We start from the raw sequence: 19,842 nt of genomic DNA, 5'->3' as shown, positions 1-19,842 counted from the left end.
ACTTTATCCTCACAGGTAGCCGTGGGCACTAAGCGCCGATCTGCTCAGTGCACAGCACGTTCTTAACAAGAGCTAAAGCTTTCCCTGATTACAGAGGAAATTCCTGGCGATGTTCCAAGCATGGTCAGTCAGTGCTTACAAACTGTGGTCCCGGACTAAAAGAATCCCTCGGCATGCACATCAGAGCCCGCAGTTTTAAAGCTGAGGCAGAGAAAGCCAAGAGTCTTTTCCAAACCATTCCCCTCTTGCGTTGCTTCATCTCACACACCAGAACCCACTGCACTTGTTCCTTGGGATCCTTCAAAACACTCCTAGGTCACGAGGAGGGATGAAATTGTCTTCTCCTGATGCCCTAAGCTTCACATGCTGCCTCCTGCTCGTGGGACAACTGGAAGAGCCCTCTCCTTCTCTTTTGATCACTCACTGGACAGAGGGAAGCACTTTTCTGCTGCCTCCTTCCAAGCCCCAGTCTAGTTGCTTCAGAAGAGCTCCGCTTTCTCATTATTCCCATCTTAAGGCACGACTACACCATAAATTACTGTAATGTAAAGCCAGAGCAGGGGGCAGATTTACAGTGTTTCAGCTGCTTTGCGTTAACTGCCTGTGTGAATGCTCTTTGGCTGTACTACTTGCACTGGACTATCCCACATCCATCATGGGATGAGAGTGCTCAGGCAAGCAGTCACCCTGCGGTGCTGGGCACACTGTAAATTCAAGCCCTACCTGATCTCAGGATAACTTGCCCCGGTAGCCATGCCCAAGGAGAAACTTCTCTACTCCTTTTTCAATGAATTCTCCTTTCCTCTGTATACCGAGAGAGCAAATTGTCTCAAACCAGCCACTTCTGAAGCCTGCAAGCCAAGAGAGGAGGCAGAGGAGATGTGCCCCTCCTCTCCCAGTCGGTACGAGGGGCCCTTTCACGCAAAGAACAACAGAAATATGAAATTTTATGTACATGGGGCCACATCTGGCCATAACATCGCTGCAGCAACATGTGCTGTGCATTCCCCAACACCGGCGGAGTTCAACACATTCCTGAGAGCAGCAGTATGATTTCAAGGCCCTGGAATTTGGGAAGCAGAAACGCTGTCTCTTGCTGCAGAGATGGGGGTGTGGGACTGTTTCACATCGCTGCCAAGCTCTTCTTGTTTTGCTGCAGAAATTAATTCTGAAGGGCAGCAAAGTGCCAGAGACTGGTCATTATGAAAGACTTTGGAGGAAGTCGAACAGCAAGCCTTTCTCTTGTTTTGGCTATGTCAAATGGAAAAGGTAGAAGAACAAGTGAAAAAGACACCAAACCACAGCACCGCAGGACTATCTGTTTCTGTTTATTTAAATAAAGTTAAAGGAAAGCCAGCTACAAAAGTACAATATACATTTGCACCTGACTCTTCTTCCCACAGGAGACACTATATATCCCATACATCTCCTGGTCTGTGGTTCCCAAAGTCTCTCTTACAGACCACCCAGCACGATGCTGTCATCTTGTCACGCAGAAGTTTGCAGACCTATGAAGTGGTCCAGCTCAGTGCCCAGAGCTTTTGTAAGGGACAGTAGCTCCTTTTATCACTTACTAGCATTTTAAGATACTACCTAATCTCCCATCACCCAGACTTTAGAGCAGCCAGGACAGGGAGGGGTCCACTTGTGGAACCGCAGCACGTATTAACCCTCCCTTCTCCTTTGCGGCACGGCTTCTGCAAGATCCCCACTTGAAGAAACTGGTAAGCGACTCCAAGCCCCAAGAGGAGGCATGCTGAGATGCCTACTAGATAAAAGCAAGGTACTGATGTCTCTGCTGAGCCCGGGAGTGACAGTTAGCACTCAGAGTAATTTGTGACCACACAAGCAAGTAACACGTATTCTATCACTGGCAAAATTATTTTTAGACCTAAGTGATATCCGAAGCCCAAAACATACATGAATATTTTCATTCACTACTGCCTAAACAGCAGTCCCTACCTTGGAAAGACTCAGTTTTATGAGTATTCATTAAGTCACAGTTCTGGTGGAGAAATCAATGACCCCTTAATCAGATTCCAATTCAAATGAAGTGGTCTCTTCCTTACCTTTTTAATTACTCTGTCAAATCCAGAACACACACATCCCTTGCCATGCACAAACACACACCGCTACGTTAGGCACGACTGGACAAAGGCAAAGACAACCTTTGTTCAGTGTTCAATCATCAGCGTAGCGTGGGTTGTTAAGATACTGAGTAGTTTGTGAAGTGTTATATTGCTGTTAAAAAATATCAGTCATAAAGCATTCATCAGAATACCACGTCAGCTCTGGTCCCTTTATCTCAAAAGGGAAATAGCAGGATTTAAGGGGTCCAAGAATCAGACAAAAAGAACAATTACAGCATGGAAAAACTTTCAAGTGATGAGAGATTTAAAGGATTTTGATTGTTTACCTAAAAGAAAACAAATCAATGAAGTAATGATAAAAGTTCACAAAACTACAGGCAGTCTGGAAATAGGAAACTTCCACTCACCTCGTTTCTTAACGCAAGCACAAGCGGATATTCAATGAAACCCACAGGAGACAAGGGACAGATGCAATGCAAAGGTACTACTTTCACTCAACACTCTGCTCAACTGGAGAATTTCTTACCATAATGTAATACTGAAACTCAACACCTGAGAGGGGTCAAAGTGAGACATACATCAGAATATTCAGAATTCTAGTGTTAAAAAAGTACACCTTAAAGTTTACCCAAGCCTCTAATAGTTCAGGGGTACAGAAAACTTTCTCTGGGGACAAGTTACCCTGTAACTGCTTACGTCAAGAGTCTTGAACCCCTTTTACGCCTTACTGGTGGAAGTGTCCCGAGTGTAGGCACTTGTATTTCAACTCTTCACCTCCAGCTGCAAATGAAAGGATCAACTGATGGGACACCACAAGAGTGAAAAGACCTGGTCAGAGGCAAGCAGGCGCTGTGAATGAACAGAAACCACTATTTTTGCTGCTTTGCTACCGAATCCCAGCTCTGTAGGAATCACTTAGGGAAAGCTCCCCAGACCTCACTCCTGTATAGTCCCAAAAGTGTGCAATGACCGATGCTTCACCTGGCTTATAACCTTGGATCTTGCTTCTTCTTCCTCTAAGCAAGCAAGGGTCAGCCCCATACAGTCAGAGGACAAAAATCCTCCCAGAGCTGCCGAGGATCCTCAGCTGACATGGAGGACGTAAGGTCAAACCGCTCCTACTAGCAGCATCGGAGTGACACAATCTGACGCTCATTTCCAAGATGATAAGAGCCAGCAGAACAGGAAATGAGCGTTTTCCCGGCTGGCTGGAGTGGGGATTTGGCACAGAGCCCACTGATTACGTATGCACTGACTCAACAGGAAAGTATTAAGGGAAGAAAAAAAAAAACCTTGATTAGAATTTTTTTTTAGAAGAGGCTGCCTAGAATGTTCTCTTTCTTCCCCTCTTATCTGCCACATGATTAGCTTCCCTCTGTTGATGAGGTTTACCAGGACTGAATTTCTTGGTACACGACACAAGCCAGACAACATTTTAGGGTTTGCTCTGCAACCCTGCTACATTCTCCCTCTGTTATGTGAGGCTCAGTCTTCAAACCAGAGACTTTATTTCCAACAACCACGCAGCGAGAATGCAAGAAACAGCTCCGATACCACTGACTAATGCCTGCAAGCTACTTACGATCCTGAATAGATACTTCAGCCTCTAATTTCCCACTCCATGAAGCATGAGCATTTGCACATTTTCAAACATGACCACAAGTTTCCAGTTTTCCCACCAAGTTTTATCTAGAACGCGTAATATTAAGGTGAAGTGTTCCTTACATGACCTTATTTGTTTTCACGCATCTCCTAGTCTAAAAGGTCAGTTGCAGTTTAATATTTCATCCAAATTAAAGAGGCTGGCAGGAGGACTAGAAAGCTTGCCTTCTCCCAGCGCTGCAATACGCTCGAGGCTTGCACCACCACCTCGCCGTGGCACGCAGCCGTTCCCAGCCCATCCTCGGCTTGTCATCCTGCCTCCCCACTTAACATCTTGTTCAGAACGAACCCGCACTTCTTAATAGCCGACCTACTCATGTCTTCCTACTTTATTCCATTTATTCAAACAAGTATAAATTAAACAAGAGCAAACGAAACATAAGGCTTTCCTCTACCTCAAACCTCAATGCTTTTACATATCGCGCTCTCCCCGATCCTGTATCTTTCATCTTCCTTCTTTCTGCGCCCCATTACCTGTCTCTTTTGCCCCTTCATTTTTTAAGATAAGCTTCTCCACTCTCACGTCAACCCTGTAGAATATTGATCTAATAAAGACCACAAAAAGAGCAATTTATTCTACATATCTTACTAAATGCTATTTCTCCATTCTTATTATAACTCCTATTTATCTCTTCTTCTGTACTTTTTTTGTAATCAGTCCTTTGTCTCGTTCCTTTTATTAGCATTCATTTTTGTAATTCATTTTACTGTCCCACTTCTTAGGAGAATTACAGAATTGCAGCATCCAGTACAAAACATTTGAAATGGAAAATCCCTAGCAGAGGACATCGGGCACCTTTTCGGCATTTAAAATGGAAGTCAGGCCGTGCCCCAAAGCAGCCTAACCCAATAGCTAAGCACATTCCTCATCAATAAGTATTTCCTGTCATTTTTCAAGTTGCTTTTAGTTTCTGTTACAGAATCAACAATGAACTGATGCCTAATAAACCTGAACGCTACCTGTAAGTCACTGCAAGGTTTGAGCCACATAAAGACATTATTCATTAATCAAGTTTTATACATTGGTCACAGACAAGACAGCTATGTCAATTTTTGAGCAGCAAAGCTCAGAATCAGACAAGAGGAAAAGAGGGAGGCTGGGAACGCTCTGCTCCAATGCCAGCTCTTACCTGTGAAAGCCCAGGGGACGATGCATGTCCCGGTGGCGTTGCAGCAAGATTTGGGTGTCCCTTATTTATTTCATGTGCAGTGTAAGGGGATGGGGCAGGAGGACCCGGTTGTCTTGCTACTTGTGTTACCTGTGTGGAGATAAACTGTTAGTAAAACATAATATTAGTAATCCAATCGGTACAGATACTGTAATCTTCTTTTTAAGAAAGCAGCTAGCAGCATCTTTTTTTATATAAATATATATATTATTTTATATATAAGTGAAAGGCTGTACAAGTTAGTTAATTACTTATATGATTCAGAAAAACAGGGAAGGATCAAAAAATAAGAGCACCAGCTGGAGTCACTGGTGGAAATGTGTATGAACTGGATGAGCTTTACTGCTGGGGTCTTGCTTTGCAGTATCGCTTTGACTTCAGGCCTGGGATCTTCTGATCTTTCCGTTATAAGCCACACCAAACAATATTGTGATTTTGCCAAGGGATACACATTACCAGTGACCCAAAAAACAAAGTAAGGGGAAAATTTGCATACTTCTCTCCAAAAAGGAAAAAAAGGACTGCACAGAGGCCTTGTTATCTGAAGGGCTTGCCACCAGCAAAGAATGAAATACCAAAGCAATTCTTGCATATACTTATCTCCTTTCTCAGCTTCTATAAAAAAATACTCATCAAAACACATCAAGCAAAATGTTGTAAAATATATTCATGGCACATGTACTTGCTCCACTGTACTATCTCCATGATGGAAGTATTTTAAATATACTTTATATAGTCGCTGTAGTAAAAAAAGGAGGATCAAAGGAAAAAAAAGAATCACATAACCATTGGGTGACACACCCCAACAATTCAACACAACTAAGTTTTTGCAGATTTGGTTAAAGCTTACAGTATATTAGTCCAGCACTCGCTTCTCACTGACCTTTTCTCAGACCTGTATTTCACTTGCTGAAAAGCACCATTTAGCTATAGGCACTTCAAAGCACAAAACCAGGCGATGCTTAGAAGGGGACATTGCCACCGCGTAGGCAGATATGTGTGTGTACATATTTCCCCAGTATCGGAAAAGAAGGCAGAAGGAAATTCCTGGCTCTTGATCTTTAACGGAGTATTAGCACCAAGCTCCAAGACAGCAAAGTATGAGAACAAAAGTCACAGAGTTCATGACTAAATGCTTTTTCCAAGCCATTTTATTGCACTCCAAGTATCACTGCCTGTCGTTACATTACCTAAACCACTAAAACAGCTGCACCAGCAACGAGAATGATAATGTGCAATTTCTCGAGGCTTGGAAACGGTCCAGAATCATTCGCTGTGGGAAGATTTACAGCACCCTTGTGCTCAGAGAAGAGGGTGGGTCAAGTCAGAGAACCTCATCCTCTGTCCCCAACTGCATCCTTCCCTTCCCCAGGGAGGAATCATCTTTTTTTTTTTTTTTTTTTTGGCTGATCTAGATTGGCAGGTGTGCATGCACAGCCTCAGTCGGCCGAATCAAAACCAGCATTACAGAGAGCATCATAAAACTTTCTACGTCCCATCCCCAAGAAAATCAAAGTCTCTTACATGACTCCTAAGACAACCTTGAAAGACTTGTCACGTCAATCGTGCAGTACTTGGTGTTTAGAAGTGACTATGTATCATGACAGATATCAGAAAATGCAGTTAAGGGAGGGAGAAGGAAGCAAAGGCAACACAAAATACAAAGAAATCATTCATAGCAACAGCCCCATGCATAGGTTAAGAGCGTACTCATCACCAAGATGTCTCCCTGAATGTTGCTTCTTGTGGAGAAAAAGAGGTTATTTTGCAATAGCTTTGGTACTTCAAACACTGCCAGCTATTATCTCCCCACGCTTACAAGTGCACACACTATTCCAACTAAGGCCAAGGCCATCCAAAATCCTCTGATCTCCAACAGCACCCAAGCCCACACAAACGTTTGACAAGGGGGATGGGGCACTAATAATATCCCAGGTTAGCGTGAGCATTCAACAGTCCTCTTCAGAAATTAAAACATGCAAATAACCTAGATTGGAGGTTAATTAAAGACTGCAAGGAATGCTGTTTTGAATTGGGTATGAAATCTGGAAGCCAAACTGAAAGGAAAGCTGCGCAGCTGCATGAACGATGGTCCACGAGACACCCTTGTGCAATGCAGCAGACAAGCAGCAGATACATTCCAGACACAGGTCTGGACCTACTAAAATTTGCTTGAAAGCCTAATTAAGGCAATAGAACGATCATAGAATCCTACCATCCTGATACCTTGGCAACAACACACTTGGACAGTATCTAATGGGAGTCTACCACTGACCTGATAGGACTTCCTACCATTAGCCAAGTCTAGCTTAGTGGACCCACAAAATAAAGAAGTCAGCTGCCCTTCCAGCACAAGCAAAAGCACAGAGCAGCTGTCACACCAGCTACAGCAACGCAGGTATTTTGACACCTTCCTCTTGGCTCCTACAAGAAATTACTTGCAAATAAACAGAAATGTAAGACACAGATTTGAATGTTAACAGGTGATAAAGGAAGCCAAACTTGCTGTATTTGTATGTTTATTCAGTAATTTTTTTAAAAATCAACCAGGGGGAGACTCTATGAGCTCATCACTTGTGTTATGGCATGTTTGCCCTCATAGTGCCAGGGGTTTAGTCTTCTGTTTATTAAATAGGATTCTGCACAACATAAACTTGGTCTGAGATTACTATGGAAGCAAATATCCTTCTTAAATCTAAAGATTAAATTATTCTCCTAAAACTGGATACACAAAATTACATCTTAATTTTCTAGGGCATTACTTTCTTTTTTCCTTAACTGAGTAGCAAGAGGCTAACTTTAGTTTTCCAAAAGCCTTAATCCTGTGTTTTAAAGGAAATAATGAATTAAACACAAAATAAAAACTCAGGCTAGAATTCTCTCTTTTCCTTTTGCGCTTAAATCTTTTGTTTTTAGCATCTTTCACAAGTCTGGGATTATTCTTCCCCCTCCAAGTACCTAATTTCAAATACACAGTTATGTCCGTGAAACATTCCGGTTCAATCAGAATGGATGGGGCATGCCACAAAAATCCCTCGATTACAGGGAAAATAGTTTAACATTAAGAACTGCTCTTTTCCTAAACAAATTTTAAAAAAGGGTTCAGACTCGGGCAGAATTTATTCGCTCAGGCTGGTGCAAACAGCTTCAAAGCAGCGCTGCCAGCACGCGAGGAACTGAGCATCCCTCTTGCACACTTTGCAGCCTCCACCGCAGCCGGGCACGGGAACGAGTCGGCCTCCTGACCCAGATCCTTCCTTTAAGCACAGAGTGGCTGGAGCAGCTAATCCTCCCTAATCTCTTTTCTACGGGATTCTCTTCATTGCAGGAAGATCCCTTTAAAGGACACAAAGGCAAATCACAGTACCTCTGCTGGGTGTGAAATTACTGGGGGGCCACCAATGGGCACCCCGTTGCAGAAAAGCCACCAAACAAACACCCAAAGAAGCAAACGGAGTCAAGCCTTAGTCACTGAAAATCTGGGGCAAGTAGGTTCTTCGGCACCTCACTTTCACATTATCTTCTTTACCATCAGCTGGCACTGAGCTGGGCAACCTGACACGAGGCGGTATCTACTCCAAAGAGACACAGTGAGATTGCAATTAATACAGAAAATTAAAATCAGCGTTGGATCTAGCCATGCTATGGAAACTCTGCTCAAGGCTACACCCAACCAACTTCTCTCCAAACAGGTACATCAAATTAACACTTGTTTCTAATCAGTTCACATCCAGGAGTCACTGTTGCTCCTTAGCTTATAAAAGGTTATGCCAAAGTATTTTTGGTCCAAGCTTCAGCGCTTGAGATCACAACATGTTACTGAGGCAGTTATGAACCTCCACCGTAATCTGCCAAAAATGGTTATTTGTGTGAGAACTGCATGTACATTAGCACAGTTGTTGCTCTTATCTGATTCCCAACTCATGCCTCATGCTGAATTTGAAGAGCACATCTGCTTCTGATCATTACTCCACATTCATTTGGTTTTCACTAGAACTCAGCCCCCGTTACTCTGGGTGCAGGCACACATGATGGCCTGTGATATTTAAGGTCACCTTTGGTGCAGTTCCCCTTCTGTTAGATGTCAATGTCTTTCCCCCGAACTCCAAGCCAAAGAGCTTCTCTGAATATATTTCTTTGAAATATTTCAAACAGAAACAAAATTTCATTCTTCTTCCATTCCCCATTCCAGATTCCACAGGTCTGGGATCTTACAGCAGATGGAAAAGTAATTGCATTAATTTCTTGCAGTGCAAAGAATTAGGAGGCACCACGCAAGAAGCTGCTTACAGGACAAACCCCAAATCTTTACGTCCAAAAGTAGTTCTTATGATATGGCATTCTCCACTATCGATGAGAGGAAATTACTACAAGATTATTTCACTGAAATGAGTATGATTTGCTTTAAAGTAATTCTACCGCTGGATTTATTTAAAAAACAAAAAAACAACACAAAAAACCCCCAACCCTACCAAATATCAGTGTTTTCTACAGTATACTATATAAAATAAATGAAGATGACAGATGGTTCGGGGTTTTTGTTCTTAATACCAGTATGATTTCATTGAGAAAGAAGTTCTACCAAAGTTTTGTTGGGAATTTTAAGCATATCCACATTCTTGGACAAACTGCACTTCATCTGACAAATCACACTTTGCTTCTTCCTCACCTCCTATCTCTGCCCAACAGGAAAACGTGTTCCTCCAGTTTCATTTCAGGGCAGATTATTGGGGCTCATAGTGAAAGCCACATGATTTTCCATTCCCATTTTTGGCAAGCATCACGTAGTTCTGGGAAAAAAAGAGCTCAGGAATGTGCAACTGAGGTCCTGATAATACATGTGAAAAGGCATGGAAAGGATAACCAAATTATTTTTCATCTTTATCTAACTAAAAATAGTGGTTTCATCTGTGGGTTGCCCGTATCTCAAATGATTCGTCCTCCCACCCCACGCATGACACACTATAACCTACAGGGAAAACACCAAGGCAGCTCAGAGTCACTGCGCGGTGGTATCAGACCACAGACCTCTTCCTAAACCAGCCGTCCTCCACCAAAATACACGTATTTGAAAACTGTAGTGTGTAATCTGTGTGGAAAACCACATACGATGACAGAGCAAATAAAATGTGGAAGTAAAAAAGCAGTTCCTGGGTGCTGAAGATGGTGCTCTCTTCCACACCTCTGTACTACCTGACTTTTGTAAAATCTAGACAACCTATATATAAAAATCATAAACTACAAAACAACCTATTTGTTGCAAACCCAGACCTTAAATACATGATGCTGCTACTTCCGTAATAAACCGCAGAGGCCTACGACAAATGAATTTGTCAAGGACCTCCAATCACGTGCCTCTTCCATCCTAATTCATTTTTTCTAGGACTTCTCTAAATTTGCAATCTGCCAAGGGCTTCAAATAGAAGCTCAAAAGGAACCTAGCTGAGAAATTTCTCTCCTTTCCCTAAAACATGAAATTTTCTTTCAAACTTGTGTTTTCTTAAAGCCTAGAACCGAGATACTCCTAGCACTGGCTTCTATTCCTGTAACATATCAAGGAGTGATATTTTTCCACACTGAAAATCTATTTTAGGTCATTCTTCACAGTCACTTTTATATTTTACATTAATTTAAATTTTTACAGTCATATTTTCCCACAGGCATCTGAATTATGTCTTTGGAGGAAAGAATTGAAAAAAAATAACCTTCTTTTTCCCCCAAAAGGAATTCAGATATTTTTAAAGTGGTTTTTAAGCATTGTATGGGGTATATAAAGGATAATACAAACTGAATTATTTATTACAACTGTTTGTACATTTATGTTTCTTTGGTTTTGCTTTTTTGCATACATACATATGCATATAGACACATACATATGTGTATGATATTGAGGACAGAGCTAGCAAAAAAAAAAAAAAAATCCAAAACCAGTCCGCAGCTGAAATCTGTCGATCCGCTGCTGTGAAAGCCACAAACCTTGAAATCTTAAACTCTCATCAGAGCTGTACCCCAACCTTTCCCACTCACCTGGATGGAAATCCACTGCTGGCTGGCCAGCAGACCATCCCCGGTCAAGCCTGAGTCATCCTGTTACTACAACGCCCACCCGAGTCTCTGCCTTCCTTGGACCAACGGGCACTGGACAGCACTTTTGCACTTAATCCTGCGCAAAGCTCGGCTTTGCATCTCTTGAAAGCAGTCTCCTTGGTAGAAGAGGCGATCACAGAACTCTTCTCTACAGCCCAAAAAAGGAAGGGGCCAAAGATGCTCCAGACCCGGACTCCGCACAGAGGAGATGGAGCTGATAACCCCTTCGCCAGTTATTCATGCAAACAGGGGGAAGGAGAAAACCTTGTACAGCAGCTTATGTTTTTCTATAAGCAGCTTATGTTACTGCATAAAAAACAGTTCATTTCTCCCATCTACAGCTTTTCTTCCTATTTTCCAAATAATTAAAAGAGCAGCTTAAAAGTGTTTTTTTGGCATTAAAAATATTTGCACTATCCCACCAGAAAAGCAAAATATTACTTTCCCAGGGCTGTGCTGATTTAGCAAAGCTTATAAATAACACTGGGCTTCCAGCTATTACCATTTGAAAAAAAGACATGAATAAAAGGAAAACGCTATCATATGTTCACAAATAAACGTCGCTACATTTCTAAGCTAAATTTCCTCGATAATCAAGCTTTATAAACAAACATGTAGGACAGTGAGCCAAAAGCACCTTTCCCAAATATTCAGTCTACCATCAAAACATTTCTTCCTCTATGTAATGGAATGTTTCACGTGAAAAACAAACCTTCCTTGATTGTTTTTCCGATAAGAAACTATTAGAAATGTGCAGCCACTAATATACTCCAACAAGCCAGTCTTCAAATTACAGGAGGCAGGAAAGAGATGGAGCCAACAGACTGAAAAAATGGCCAGTAACATTTTCACTCAGGTGACACTCTGTTAGGAAAACCCACTCTCATATCTGCTAAATAAAACTACAGACACTTAACAAAAAAAGGAATGGACCCAAAAGTCCCCAAGATTTCTTCTTTTCCTACTCACATGCAACAAAAAGGGTCTTCATCCAGCATCATTTATTTTAGGGGGCAAAAAAAAGTTGCATTTTGTTTAATTGTATGGTTTTTAAACCGTATGCTTTTTAAATGTATTGCTTTTTAGAAAACTATACCATTTCCTTATGCTTGGAAAGCACGCTCCTTTCAAAAGCAACACGACCGCAGCGGCACCAGCCAGATACTCACAGTGCTGTACACAGCGGAGACGGTCGGAGTGAAGATCCGATCCTCGAGGGGCTGCTGAACAGGACCTCGGGGGATTCTGCAATACAGCCAAGTTAAGGAAAGCAACATCGAAGGAAGGGTCATGTTTTGGGCGATACACACAGCCAACACGTCATCCATTAATGCAGCCGGTCACCTTCCACGCTCAGGCAGACACACAAACATCTCCAAGGCACTCACGTGCAACCAGGCAGCTACGGTCCTTCAAGGTTTTCCAAAAGAGGAGCAAAGTGCGGCTTCAAAAAGGAGATGTCACTGACAAATATCGCAAGAGAAACCGAAAGCAAACAAATTGCCGAACAATCTACAAAACCATCCTGTCAAGAGAATCCCCCACCTCTTTTTTTTTTTTTTTTTTTTCAAAGAGTAAGGGAAAAAACCAAACCCCACAAGCCCTTCGCATTCAGCGAGACAAACCCTGCTGATCAGCAGGGCATTTTCTGACAAAGGCAGTGCCTGTTTTGCTAGCCACGCAGGAATAGCGTTATAATTGTTTCCTTGTTTGCCTCTCTTCAACCAGTAACTCCTTTCCTCATCCACCCACCCAAATCGCTTCTAAAAGGGGCTGTCAGATAGATTTTAAGTTCTGATGATCTGCTGCAGGGTTATTTAAAGGCAAATTGCAATAGTCTTCTTAAATTGGAAAGGTATTGTGGGAATCTGGGGGCGGGGGGGGCGGGGGGGGGGGAGAGACTTTATGCAACAAACAAATAAGCTAGAATCCATTTTACTTGCTGAATAAAAAAAACAGGATGCAGGTATTTAAAAGAAAAAAGCTTCCTGACTTCGCTAACATCTTGTGGCCTTAGGTCCAGCATATGTCTACTCAATACCCGACGCCCACCGTCACAAAAAAGCCATGCTTAACTTGCTGAAAAATTTTCCACTAAATGCCATATTCAGATTTCACCTTTTTGCTGTTTATACTTTATACGTCAAAGCCTCTTGGAAAATGAGAACAGCCTGATTGATTAAGTTTCTTGCACACCAGCCAGCAACACAGACCTCATGTGTTAACATGATGGCAGATGCTTAAAAAAAAAAAAATAAAATAATGAAAACACTTCTTGGGTTTTGTTCAAAAGAGGAAAAATACCACTCATAAGTTAAATTTTCAAGCTAACCTAGGTTCAGTCTTGCAAGACTCCTCCCTTTGCACTACAAGCTTGAGCTGCAAAGAAATGCTGCTGCCCAAACCTTTGCAGGGACCAACATCACAGCGGCAGGAGACACCCTGCCAGCGCCGAGACAACTCGACAGCGATCCAAACTCCACAATCCCACCTGCTCCCCTTCCTTAAAACATACAAAACTTTAAGGTTGAAGTAAGGACTGTTCAGAGGCGACCTGCTCTGCATCTGTCGACCATGTGCAGCGCTCCCCAGCTGGATCTCCTCCTCCAAGACCAGCGCTAAGGCAGAGCAGAAACAAATTTATGGTATCGCACTATTTTGATACCGAACACATCACTAAAAAGGTCCACCCTCACCGAGCAGGCTGAGAAATTGTTCTAAAAACTTCCAATTTTGTTATATATTTGCTGTTTGAAAGCCAGACATGATAAAAACCCTGCATTATAGGATTACGCACAGAAAAGACCGCCCCTGACCTTCACAACACCTTTGCATGTAAGTAATGTCCCCGTTAAAGCCTGGCAGGTGTAAACAGGACGCCTACAACCAGCTCCAGACTGAGAGAACTGAGATGAGGATCTGGCACCACTGGTTCCCAAGACGGTGCTCACTCAGCCTACATCTCTCTTTTTCTTTTTTTTTTTTTTTAAAGGAGTGCAAGAATTTATTTTCAGGGTCTAAAGCTTGTCTTCAATTTGCAGGCTCGCCAGCTCGCGCGTAAGTGGTATCATTTGATAAAATAAAGAGGTTTTTAACAACAAAATTAGATGTAAAATCCTGACTTCAGCGAAGCAACGGGAAGATTCGTCACAGACTTCAACGGAGCCGAGGCGCCACTCCTAGCCTTCGTCCTGAGGATCTTACATCCATTCCTGAGTTTTGGAAAACACTGGCAGAAAGCCAAAATTTGGGAGAGGAGGATTAGAAACACACTACAAGACAGAATGAAAACTCACAAATATTCTGCATGCCACCACCGTAGCACCCTACCCTCACACCCATAACCATCTTCTGATAAAGAAGGATAGGGTGGAGGCACGGTTTTAAGCTGCCGCCCTTTTGTCACAGCTGAGACTTTCAATCTCGAGGCAGTTTTGACAATTGAGCTGCTTCAAAAGGGATCGTTCCCGAGTTTGGAAAAACTGTTCCATCCTTGAGAAGGTTGGGATTTATTTTCTTATTTTAGAACTTACATAAGCCAGGAGAATATAATCTTTGAGCAGAGTAACCTCTCTTTTTGCACCCAGGAAGAGCTGCCTAAAGGACTGAGCAGTTTAGATGGATTTTCTGAGTTTGGGGTTGCCATTTAATATCACTTCTGGAAAGCAATGATTCCCATCAGATTAAAAAGAAACCTTTTAAGTCCTGTTTGCCAAAGGACTTAATCTGGATGCGAGGCTGATAGGGACAAAAATGCCTTAAACTCCAGTCAGCCTAAATGAGATATAATGGTTGGAGAAAGCGATTATTTCCAACATCTAACTTCTGGCACCTATAGACTGACTCTCTGCAAAGACCTGGGCAGGTGGAAAGGTTACGGCTTCCCTGCAAGCTTCCTGGAGCTTGTTTCTGCCCCCCTGGTAGAAGTGACTACCCTCCTTCCCCTCACATCTGCCAAAGGAGTCCATCCTGGGGTAACAGTTGCTGTTATTTCAGGAGAAGCGAGCCCGGGCGACTGCAAACGTTCATCAGCAGACTCTCGCTAACAAGTCTCTTTTTCCTAGACGTGGATTAAGCACAGCACGGGAGACTCCACCATGGGACGTGAATGGGTCGCGGCAGGCAGGTGGGAAGCGAAATCTCATCCAGCAGCATCGTCTTGTCCACGTCCACAGCAAACCATCCTCTGGGGCACTCACCTTCTTTCACTACATACAGATTTCAGTACCATCGAGAGCTGCACAACCCGAGATGCAATGCAAACTGCACGAACACTGCCCTCCCGCTGCCCCCATCACACGCAGTAAAGTTTTAAGCGTTAAAGTATAACCCAGCCTGGCTCTATTGCTGCGCTTAATTAACCACAGCGCAAAGAAGACGGGGATATGCTGAATAATTCAGGCAGCTCTTTCCTGTTACTATTCTGGCATGCTTAGATCCAATTCAGGAGGATCCTGTGCCCTCCCTCCTCTTCCTCCTCCTCCCCCTATATCCTTGCCACCCACGTCACCCTCTTCAGCTGCACCGATTCAACTATTTGTGCAGCCATGCTCTGAAATGATCCAGGAGGGTGGGAAGGGGGGGGGTGGTGGAAAAGCAAAGCTAAACCCAAACCTCACACCGTTGTCAGAGATCCTTCCTTTACTGCAGGGAGAAAAGACGAGGTGGGCGACGAAGCAGAAGCGCAGGAGCAAGGGGAACCTCTTAAATCACATCTGCAACTGGCAGGTTAGTAAAGTGGAACTACAGTCTCCGCTTTTCACGCTTGTGTCGGGCTGAAAGACTCTTTACAGCTCTCCCTCCTCCATCAGCATCACGCCGAAAACCGGGAGAAGGATGGCAGCCAGCGGGTAGCACTGACTCTGGATTCTCTTCATTGCTCTTTAGGGCTCATTAACTCATGAATATATATATATATATGTACATATTTAAAAATCCACGTAAGTGAGATACTTCTGGCAGATTAATAAAAGCAGGCACAGATGCAATGGGAGTTCCACCTAGTCCCCATCTGGCTGCAGCAGTGATTACAAGCTGGGGAATTTCAGGAGCTATTAAAGACCCAGTGGGAAAAGGCAGGCAAAGATAGTAATGCCGGTTGGAAAGGAAACAGAATTTTTCTTGAAACAAAAAGTCTCCCTAAAAGGAGGAGGATATATTTTAATTAGACAGCCATAGCCATGCTCTGAGGAGAGAGAGAATATGCAGCTTCTCTGTAAAGCGATTAAAGAAAAAAAATCCAGACCAGAGCTGCCCGTCAGCTGGAGCATTCAGAGGCACTGACAAATGCAGAGTTAAGTAAAAGTCAGGAGGAATTTCTTGCAGAAATCTCCCCCTTGTATCACATTTGTCTGCTTGTTCTAATCCTGCTACAAAACTGAAATACTGCAAGATTTTTGTGCGTTTTACAGCAAAGAACAACCTGAAAACATGCAGTAAAATAAGCCCTTACAGCAAGAATTTGTACGGGTTTTTCTGCTCTGTTCCTGCTTCCAAGATTGGAGGGGGAAAGAAAAAACACTATTACAATTTCTTCCAAAATGGATTCATTTTCAGTGCTTCTCACCTAAGCTGATTTTCACCAACAAGCAACCATTTTATCCTGAGCATGCACTGATGGCCTCTTTCTTCACTTCCAGCTGATAGTAACGAGTAAGCACCTTCTCACATGAATAAAAATATCTGCAGGTACCCAAGGGCATGTCTGCAAACACGTTACACAAAAAACATTCCAGAGCTAATGATTTTTATCCCTGCACAGAAAGGAGCGAGTCTCCCACCAGCTATCCCCGGGGTTATATAATCCCGATGCGTGTCCCTGCTTGTACTGAAATTGTGTATTAAACGACTGAAAAAATACAAGATAAAACTATCAAGCAAGATTACGGAAGGGCAAGAAACCACATCAAATTCAAGCACTTCTCTCAGCTTTTTGGTGCAAGGAATTCTTAAAAACCCTCCGAGTAGGGAGGTATTTGATGGCAGAGAGCTGTTACAAGAGCATGTTTCTCCTCTGCAGCCTCTTCTCTATTTAACATGCAATTAAGATGCAGGAGGTGAACATCCTAACGGCAGAAGCACCTAATTTAGCAGGTTCCGAAACCACAAGGGCTCACTTAAAAGGTTAAAAGGGAACTGCTATGCCAATCGCAGCATCTTGCTGAAACTTCCCCAGCATCACCCCATCCTTTGCAGCTCCGCCGTCCTCCGCTCGCTGGGCGAAGCCTTTTGTTCGGCGCGCTCGATCCTACCTGGCAGCGAGCTCCCGGAGAGCTTCGTTAGCGAGCCGGCTCAAGCGCCGGGTCTTCTCCCCCCGTCCGACGGTGGGAAAACCCACGGCTGCATCCGTGCCATCCGGGGATGGCTTCTTAGCTCCTGCCTGCCTCTCAGCCTTGCAAGCAGAGCTCTCGCAGCGCGCTTGTGGTCTTAAAGAGGTAGTGCAACGGGGGTCTTGGCAATACCTTGGGGAGGTTTCGTACCAAGCGCTTGCATGCTGCTGAAATCCCTCTGCTTCCCAAATTTTTCTGCTGTGCACGCAGCGGAGAAGGGATGGGAGGTAGCATCATGCTCCTCTTAGCAAGTTTATATAGGATAAAAATCAAACCAGGCTTACAAAAGGAAGCATAAGGTAAAAAGATAAACTCACCTATGGCACGTTGTGTTTTAGCAATCTGCATTGCAATGTATGAAGAGCTTGGGAAGTTTCAATGCTCCCTATCAGAAGGAGAATTAAATCGCAACACAAACTCCTCAGCAAGAAATTTTGCAACTTGTTTCCCTTGGCTTTCCGCTCGCTACCCCCAAAGGCAGCAGTGCGCACCACCACGAACCCATTTATTTAGCAAGTACTTCGTGAATCAATTTTCCCTTCAAAATAAATTCCTCTTTTGACAGGCCACATTTCAGAAGCCAGGGGAAGGAAAGCTGGTAAAACGAACTACAGCCTTTAAAACCAAAAAAAACACAAACAAACAAACAAACCAAAACAAACAAAACCAAAAAACCCAACCAAACTCCATCAAGTGACATGTCACATGGGAAAAAAGAAATATGTAAGATCAAAATAGTGCCATCCATTCTCTCCATGCTGAAATACCTACTACAATCAAACTTCATCCAAGGAAAAAAAAAAAAAAGTCAAGTTACAAAGCAAATGACTCCAAACTTCAGAAAAGGCAGGATTAATGTTGCCCGTGCAACCATAATTCAATCCCCCTGTGTATACGCAGAATCAAGCCCTTAATTAGAGGCACATGCTGGTTTTCCCCGGTGTCCCTGTCGTCTCCACTTTTTCAGGAATCTAGCACCTTATACTCTTCATAGCTAAGCAGCTCTCGCTAATAAGAGATGAGAGATAATTAATGATTACAAAAATCAAGACCAACATAACGCAAGGATTTTGGAAAATGTTTAAAGGCTTAAGAAGAACCTAACAAAATGCCAACCTGCTGCTCAGCCCTCTCTAACCCTTCCACTGCCTATATGCAACGGCATAACCCAGCCCCAGCAACTGCACGCTGCCCAGACATGTAACATCTCCCATCCTTGCAGAGATCTCATTTCGTTTTAGGGTGGGTTTGGGGTTTTTTTTTGTTTGTTCAGGGTTTGGTTTTTTTTTGCTAGTGGATTCCTGGCAAGGGGGGCATGCCTTTCGGTCATACCTCAAAGGAATGAGCTGGACCTCTGTATTAAAACAGTGGTTTTATTTTAGTTTTCTTAGATGGATGCAACTGGTCTTGCACAACATGATGAGATGTCAAAATAAAGTATGATTCAGAGCCCTGACTGTATCACAGGTCAAAACCGAATGGTAGATTGTTGTTTCAATGTTTGGTGTTTACTGTTATTATAGTGGGGAAAAAATAAACACAACTTTTTGCTGGCATGAACTCTCAGAAATACAGTTACAGTTAAGAGCTGCAGGTGAAGAATTCCTTAAAAGGCCATGTCACCTTTACACCAATACTTAATTCTGATATTCAGGACATACTTCTGGCTAGTCAAACGTTTTAAAAATAAAGGAACACAATACAAGGTGTTTGTAAAGTGTCAAAAACAGGGTTTACGGTTTAAAATTACCAAGCTGTGTAACAGAGCAGTACATCATCATGCCCCTATGCCTGTAAATAGATGCAAACCATACTTCCAAGATTCACCACCTTCTGTAATGACTTATACCCAGAAGGATCTTATGGCAAAAGCTATTATTAAGCTTGTTTCAACATTTTATGGCCTAATATAAAGCTCCTTACTGCAACATGTGTAGTCAATGTTCACAACCGAATTTCCATTTGTCAAACATAAAATTTATAAGTGGATCAATGAAGTGTTTGTGTAAACTACCTTTTTAAGCCTTCATGTTATTTTGTGTATTAAACAATAACACCAAATTCTCTTTAAGTTCTCATTTATGGGCTATTTTATACTTGTAACAAACACCTTATTTAAGGTATTTATCTTTTGCTGTTGTACCAGAAATGCACCTACAGAAAAACTGTTGATATTTCACAGTCTCACTGGCTCCTTTATGAACTGCAATTGCCTCGTTCGAAATGACTGACTGCAGGACTCTTTCCTTGCTCCCTGTTTGAACTATTTGACGATAACTGAAAGCGATAAGGCTTGTCCATCCCTCTGCCATTTAAGTGCTCCTCATTAAAGTATCATCTCCCAAGCTTTGTGCAGATCCAAATGTTACAAGCAGTGAGGCTTTCGCTACTTATCCAGCTTATGCCATACTCTAAACGAATACTCTCCCCATAATAAAACTTTTCTTGAAATTCATCATAAGCCTTTTACCTAATTACGTATCATTAATCTCAGTACCAGCTTTT

The 19,842-nt window shown here is 42.8% G+C and overlaps 1 protein-coding gene across 15 annotated transcripts in view; it reads right to left on the bottom strand.

The window, feature by feature from the left end:
- Positions 1 to 19,842, bottom strand: part of EIF4G3 (eukaryotic translation initiation factor 4 gamma 3) — a 147,450-nt gene that overhangs the window by 91,666 nt on the left and 35,942 nt on the right. For 9 of the 15 annotated variants that reach the window (XR_012045806.1, XM_072883870.1, XM_072883867.1 and 6 more), the window contains exons 2-3: positions 12,178 to 12,253; positions 4,883 to 5,026 (exon numbers count right to left, since the gene is read on the bottom strand). Coding sequence is in view for 10 of the 15 variants with exons in the window: in XM_072883870.1 (XP_072739971.1) it covers positions 4,883 to 5,026; positions 12,178 to 12,253 (220 nt within the window). In the remaining 5 variants the exon portion in view is untranslated. Of the gene's footprint in view, positions 1 to 2,069; positions 2,211 to 2,497; positions 2,620 to 4,882; positions 5,027 to 12,177; positions 12,254 to 19,842 lie in introns of those variants that run through there. The other 6 variants (XM_072883877.1, XM_072883863.1, XM_072883873.1 and 3 more) reach the window with 4 other exon arrangements.

This window comes from Ciconia boyciana, chromosome 19 (genome assembly GCF_034638445.1).
Source record: "Ciconia boyciana chromosome 19, ASM3463844v1, whole genome shotgun sequence".
Taxonomy (NCBI): Eukaryota; Metazoa; Chordata; class Aves; order Ciconiiformes; family Ciconiidae; genus Ciconia; species Ciconia boyciana.
The sequence above is the reverse complement of the archived record's forward strand: the minus strand, read 5'-3'. Positions and strand labels throughout refer to the sequence as shown.